Source organism: Setaria italica, chromosome III (assembly GCF_000263155.2).
Source record: "Setaria italica strain Yugu1 chromosome III, Setaria_italica_v2.0, whole genome shotgun sequence".
Lineage (NCBI taxonomy): Eukaryota > Viridiplantae > Streptophyta > Magnoliopsida > Poales > Poaceae > Setaria > Setaria italica.
In genome coordinates, this window is record NC_028452.1 from 16,013,738 (window position 1) to 16,020,399 (window position 6,662).

General features: G+C 48.1%; 1 protein-coding gene across 1 annotated transcript; it reads right to left on the reverse strand.

The window, feature by feature from the left end:
• Window positions 1–1,836: 1,836 nt before the first annotated feature.
• LOC101780502 (protein NUCLEAR FUSION DEFECTIVE 4) lies at window positions 1,837–4,241 on the reverse strand. Its single transcript, XM_004961702.2, has 2 exons — window positions 2,767–4,241; window positions 1,837–2,641 (listed from the first exon to the last, which is right to left on the reverse strand). The coding sequence occupies exons 1-2, from the start codon at window positions 3,921–3,923 to the stop codon at window positions 2,215–2,217; spliced, it is 1,584 nt and encodes a 527-aa protein (XP_004961759.1). The 5' UTR covers window positions 3,924–4,241; the 3' UTR covers window positions 1,837–2,214.
• Window positions 4,242–6,662: the final 2,421 nt, after the last annotated feature.

Consider the following 6,662-nt stretch of genomic DNA (forward strand, 5'->3'; position numbering starts at 1 on the left):
AAAAAATGGAGGAGGGGGTGCACAGGCGGACCGAAACGTATGACGTACGATGTTGTGTCTCATTCTTGGTTTTTTTAGCTGTAGAGATCGCAAGTGAGGCCACGCCACAGCAACCGATGGAAGACCAGAAGTAATCGCTGTGAAAACATTGACGTGACCGTGATGCACCTGGAAGAAACAAAATGTTGACGGAGAGACCACCAGAAGAGACTCATGTAAGCTTGATCAGCTTCAATGTGACAGTGTCGTCGCGTGCTGAAGGGACGTTCACCTCTGAGTCTTAGGACATGACGTACATGCCATGGCATAGAGATCTGTTGCAACACTAAGGACTAAGGAGTATTTTCAGACCGCAATCAGCAGGCCTAAGGAAAAAGTCTTGATAGGCGAAGAAGAAGACACGCTTTGAAATTTAACACCGTCCTTTTGTGCTCTTTCCTTTATTTTTAGAAATAGGAGGGACAAGCTCCTCTTAGTTATATATTAAAAAGTCAAAAGATGTTATAAAATAAACCATACTTTTTAGTTATTATGTTTCATATAGCAAAAAATGTTTCAGATATTCTTACTTCATACCTAGCTATTATTAGAGCTAATAGTCCACCAACTTTGCATCTGCATAGGCCAACAATGTTTTTAGAAAATACATGGAACGCAAGTGTGGTTAATTTTGAAAATGTTTTAACTTATAAAACACATGATTAATAGAATACTGGAATATCAGTGATATAGGATTTAGAGGGAATTGAGGTGCATATATTGACCATGCTTTTGTACTACGTTACACTCCTCTAATAGATTAGGGTACAAAGTTATTTGTGTATCCTATTACTCTAATCCCAAATATAAGCCAACTATGCTCATACAATGCACCAAAGAAAAAGGACCATCAATGACTCCAAAGCACGTTTTGACCTCTACTTTTCTAATTTACCCCTACATAAATGCACCTAACCAATATACTCCCTAGAAATGTAAGATGTCTCAGTTTTGCCCTATGTGAAATTCTTCTAACTTTGACCAACTTTATAAAAAATGTACAGCACCTACAACATCAAGTTAGTTTCATTAAATCCGCCATAACATGTCTTGATGGTGCATTTATTTCGTATCGCATATTTTTCTATATGGTCAAAAGTTTCCAAATAAGATTGACTTAGGATTAGACTAAAGCGTTGCCTAAGTTATTCGCATTGTCCGCCTTAGTTTGCATGGACAGTCACATAACTAAATATACTTATTATATATATTTGAGAGCAGAGGAAGCACATAAACCTTTTACTAAGTAGCAAAACATCATGATTCTCTTAATTATTGAGGTATGAAGTGCTAGGGTAGAATTATGTTTATTTTGTTTTACAAAGTTCAAATGCATCTATCTTTCAAACAACATGTCTTTTTTTTCCCCAAACTGCTTGAACTACGATGTTGCTCACAACTAATTGAATGAAATAAGTTGCATCTCTCATCAATACATTATCACATCTTTGTTTTTTTTATAATGAACAGGAGGGGAGAGTGTTCCCACCGGATTTCCATTAATAGTAGCCAAAGGCGCTCCAGATTACAGTATGTCAAGTTTTTTGCTTTGTGGCCAGTGTATTGCAGCAAAAATATAGCCCCGATTATGGATGGAGGAAGCACTGGACATATAGGTTTGGTCTGGCGGCGGCGCCTATACATGAAATGGGGCGGTGTAATAAACATGATGGTGTTGAAAGTATTTGGTTGATGCACCGAGTGGAGTTGCTTTCCCTTGGCAACTTTTGTCCGAAATGGTCATGTATAAAAAAATTTGCTGCCTTTTTTGAGAGATGCAGTAGAACCAACAAGAAATTCGCTGGATGACCTCAAACATGTTAGAAACTGTGTTGGAACATACCGTGCTGATATCGCAAAAAAACTTGCGATTCCCAGCATCGTTTACATGCTCTCTGTTTCTTTTCATCCGTAAGCATACACATTGCTTTTCAGAGCCTCCAAGGGACTGTTTTGTAAGTTGAGTCATCAACAAACTAATAAAACAAAAGATTCTTACAAAGAAAGAAAAAAAATGCTGCACTACATCACCTAGCAGTACTCTCTAGATATTTTATTCCCCCTCTTAATTATGTGGCACCTAAACAGCTAAACTCACTCACCAGAGAAACTTCTGGTCCCTTCTTTATGATCATCATCTACGTTAGCCAACCAGCGCCGCACACGCCTGGCGCCCTAGCGTGGTAGCCGCCTCCCGGCGGAGCCGCGCGACCGCGCGTACAGCACCATGCACAGCGCCGTGCCCAGGGCGCAGGTCGCGCCCCAGAGGAGGAAGGTGTCCCGGTAGCAGGCGGCGCCCATGCAGCGGTTGCCGCCGTGAGCGCCCCTCTGGTACAGGTACGCGGCCAGGTAGCCGAAGCAGAGCGAGCCCAGGGGGATGTTGGCGACCACCACGTTGTGGTTGACGCCGAAGTTCTTGGTGCCGAACAGCTCGTTGGTCGCCGACGCGGCCACCGAGGTGATGGCGCCCGTGCACGTTCCGACCACGGCCGTGCTGGCGTACAGGGACATGTTCTTCGGGTGCAGAAGGAGGAAGAACGCGCCGGACATGGGCGCCATCAGCGACGCCATGGACGCCGTCCTTGAGAGGGAGTAGCCGCTCCTGCTCATGCACATTTCCATTTTTTTTTGTCAGAACTAGTACAATCTGATGCATGCGACGTTGTTGCGTGCAAGATGATCTAGTGAGGAGATGATGGCATAATGAACAGAGGTAGCGGCGCTTACTTGGCGGTGTAGTAGTCCAAGAAGGCAGGAAGGAGGCGACCGAAGAAGCCGAACGAGGAGGACAGGGAGACCAGAGTGGACGCGTCGGCGAGTCCTCGCGACTCGGCGATCTGGCCCAGATTGTTGAGGAAGACCAGCCCCAGCGTGCCGCTGAACATGTAGCTGAAAAAGTAGAGCCAGAAGTCAAGTTTCCTCAGCAGTCGGAGCCCGCCGACCTCCTCTTGACTACTCCTCTGTGGTTCGGCCTCCTGCCCCTGCTCCTCTTGCTTGTCCTCCGCCTCAAGCTCGACCACCGACACCGACACCGCCGTCTCGGCCCCGTCGGAGTCGTGGTCGTGGATCCGGTTCTCCCACTTGGTCTCCCGTATCTTGGCCATGCTCTCCCTGACCCTGAGCACCACAGGGATCAGCAGAGGCAGGGCGAGCAGCACGAAGAAGCTGACCATGTGTTCTCTGGTCGAGAGGCCGATGGACTTGGCGCCTACGCTGCCGATGATGGCGCAGGCTCCGGTGGCCAGGGTGATCGCGAACATGGCGAGGAACGGCGCCTGGGTCCTCTTGGTGTCCTTGCGGAGCTCGACCACCCGGAGCGACGGCGCCGCCACGAGCGTGACCGCCATAGGGACGACGGCATTGAGGAGGAGGTACACCTTGGTGGTGGAGTATCTCGCCCTCGCCGCCCTGGGGAGGGTCTTGGCCATGGTGGTGTAGAACTTGGCGCTGAGCCCGAGGTAGCTCGTGGCGAGGCTGACGGCGACGCGGCTGTCGGAGGGGAAGTTCTTGATGCAGAGGAGGTAGCACACGGTGTTGATCCAGCAGATGCCGTTGCCGGCGAGGGAGGTGAGCACGAAGAGGTGCCAGTACGCGAGCCCGGGCCTCTCGAGGAAGAGGAACTGGACGCCGTAGCCGACGAGGCCGAACGCGGCGCCGGTGAGCGCCACCGCCCAGAGCGGGAGGTGCAGCGCGGCCACCCCGGCGAACCAGCCGAAGAGCTTCCCGGCGTCGGAGGCGGCGGCGAGGAAGTTGAGCCGCACCTGGGAGATGCCCTTGATCTCCTTGAGCTGCGACGAGTAGACGGGGAAGTCGGCGTTGGGGCCGTTCACGGTCTGCAGCCAGACGCTCCCGACCAGGCTCAGCCAGTGGGCCGATGAAGACATAGTGGTCAGTGGGGAGGATTTTTCCCGATATGCACGCGCTCGCCGCACCGATCGAGGTGTGGTACTTATGCGATCTCGGCGAGTGGGGGGCGCCGGCCGTCGACGGCGATCAGCAAACCACCAGCGGCGATGGCGATGGCTGTGGCTCCGATGTGGCTATGTGTTTTCCTGTTGTCCATAGTGCGCTGCTCAAGCCGCTGCTTATATAGCGCTCCGGGGCCTGGGCCAGGAGGAACGACTGGTAGTGGTGGCGTGGACATGCACGCACCTGACGTGACGGAGATGGCCGGCCAACGGGCCAAGGTTGGCAACAACAACGTACGTACACGAGATGGCAGTAACAACGCTAGCACTGAAGATCATGGGACACGGCTCCATCAGGTCCGCAGGTGCGAGACCACAGTAGTGCACCGTTCAAACCGTCGGTCCGTCCGTCGTCAGTTGGAAGCTGGGGACTCCTGCCATCGTTCGTCAACATTGGGAGCCGCTAAGAACTTCTGGTGCCGCGGCGCGGAACGTGAAGCGTGGGCTGCGTAGCCGCGCCGGCGCGCGGTTCACGGCTCGGAACGCCTCGGAATGGAAGTTCGGTGGCCGAGTGGTCAGCCGCCGGCCACGACGGCAGCGCGGACGGCCTGGTCGATCTCGTCAGCAGAGACGACCCGCGTTCCACGACGTGTTCATCCGTGCTGGGGAACGTGTTTGGTTGCAAGGCGAGGAGGTATCATATCATGCTGTCAAAGCAGAGTTTAAGAGGGTAGCGAGAGACGGCGAGGTTCGTAACTGCAGGGCGCAGGAGCCAGCCAGCTACCCGGGTTGGCTGAGGTAGCGAAGCCTGTGTGGCTCCAGAGTTCGCAGCTCCTGACGTTTGTATTTTTGCAGCTGGAGAGCTCAGCCAGTCAGCCACAGCTAACGACATGCGGTACGGTTTGATGCTTCTGGCGCGAATCGTTTCACACACTAGCACACAGGCCGGCCGGCTTACCAGCAGGTACAGATTTCGTATCAGTATGTGTACGCTACACGTGCACATATATCGAACGTAGTCATCCGGTCCTCGATCTCCACGTTTCGTAAAACCAAATCAGATGTCGATCTGATGTGGTTGGGTACGGGTTCAGTTCCGTGTGCGGGTACCTTGGATTAGTTGATTTAGGACGTCGTCCATGCATGGTTCATGTAATCTAGCGGTCGGGTGGTCATATTCAGTTGGTTCAAGAAAGACTTCCGACTTGGATTGTTGCACTCAAAAGATGGCGTTCCGATGAGTTACACAGCGTTTCGATGCCTGCCAGGTTACTAGTCACCTCCGTACATAGACAGAGAGGATTAGGCAAGTGTCTGTACAATCATTCATATTTTATATACGAACCTCGAACCTGTACAACTAATGAGGTAGGTAGCTAGATCAATTGCAGAGACTCTATGTGTTCATGTACCCATCTGCTAACCCTCCCGTCGTTTCAGCCTGAGTAGCTTGACATTATTTTACCGTGGAGAGAAGTTCGTAATGCTGATCAGCATGACAAAATCAAATGATGATGACCAGGCCGAAACGTAAGACTTGAATCACGAATTAAGACTTCAAAGAATATTTGCGACGATCTTGCATCTGAAAGCCTGAAAAACAAGACCGAAGAGTAAATCATTAAAGCATGGTCACCTTACAAACGCACTAGAGCAGGGTATCTGCTTTTCACGGACCCCTGCATGATGCATCTCACTTCTCGAACCCTCTTGTTCGTCACATGACGTGCATGCCCCAGGCCCCAGGCCTGCAAGCACAGCTAACAACTAGAACTGATGAAGAGTAGGAAATGTATAGCTAGACTCGAGAATAGTCTCTTGAAGGGAAAAAAAAAAACTCTACTTACCTTCTACTCGTATGCCAACAGATCAGATGTTGGACGCACAAACAGCGAGCTGACTAGCTCAACTAGTCCATCTCTAGCTGTGCTCCCGCACGGCTAATTTTTGTCCACGTATTAGAAATTATGAAAAAAATGAAGGCACATATCTAATGATCAAAATGGTTTACATTTCACTTAGCTTTACTTCATTTGTTATTTGTTAAATATTCTAATACAATACTCATACAGATAAATATTTACATTTAATCTTTTTAAATCTATATACCTTTTAATCCATATTTATATTTTTTCTTTTCATCGCACCTGCGTAATTGAACATTTAGTTGTGAGCTACATATTTAACATGAAAATCGATGTCCTAATATCTTCCGTATATACATAGTCTATATGGTGACACAAATCATGCATATAAACCTAAAGCTTATTTTCTGCATTAAAACACCAGAATAGGTAGTATAGAGCAATACGATTGCTGTGCAAATAATAGCATGTATTGGTAATTTAGATTCAACATTAGGGTTAGTTTTGATTTTTAAGAATGGGATATGTGGTTATTTAGATGCAAATTTAGGGCTGCTTAATTTATTTTTTTATAATAGTATAAGTGGTTAATTTATATGAATATTAGAATATTATTTTTTATGTGGCAGAGATATGTAGTTTAGATATAGATTAGGGGTATTTTAGACTATTTTCACAATGACAAAAATAAGTAATTTTCTAGGAAATACCAATGACTATATTTTTAGTCTCTACCGGATTGACGGTAAGATGTTTATGATTTTTATAAGAAGTTTTAAAAATTATATTTTCTAAAAAAACACGTCTCGTGGCATGCGTGCATTTATGAATCCTCATGCAATAGACTGAC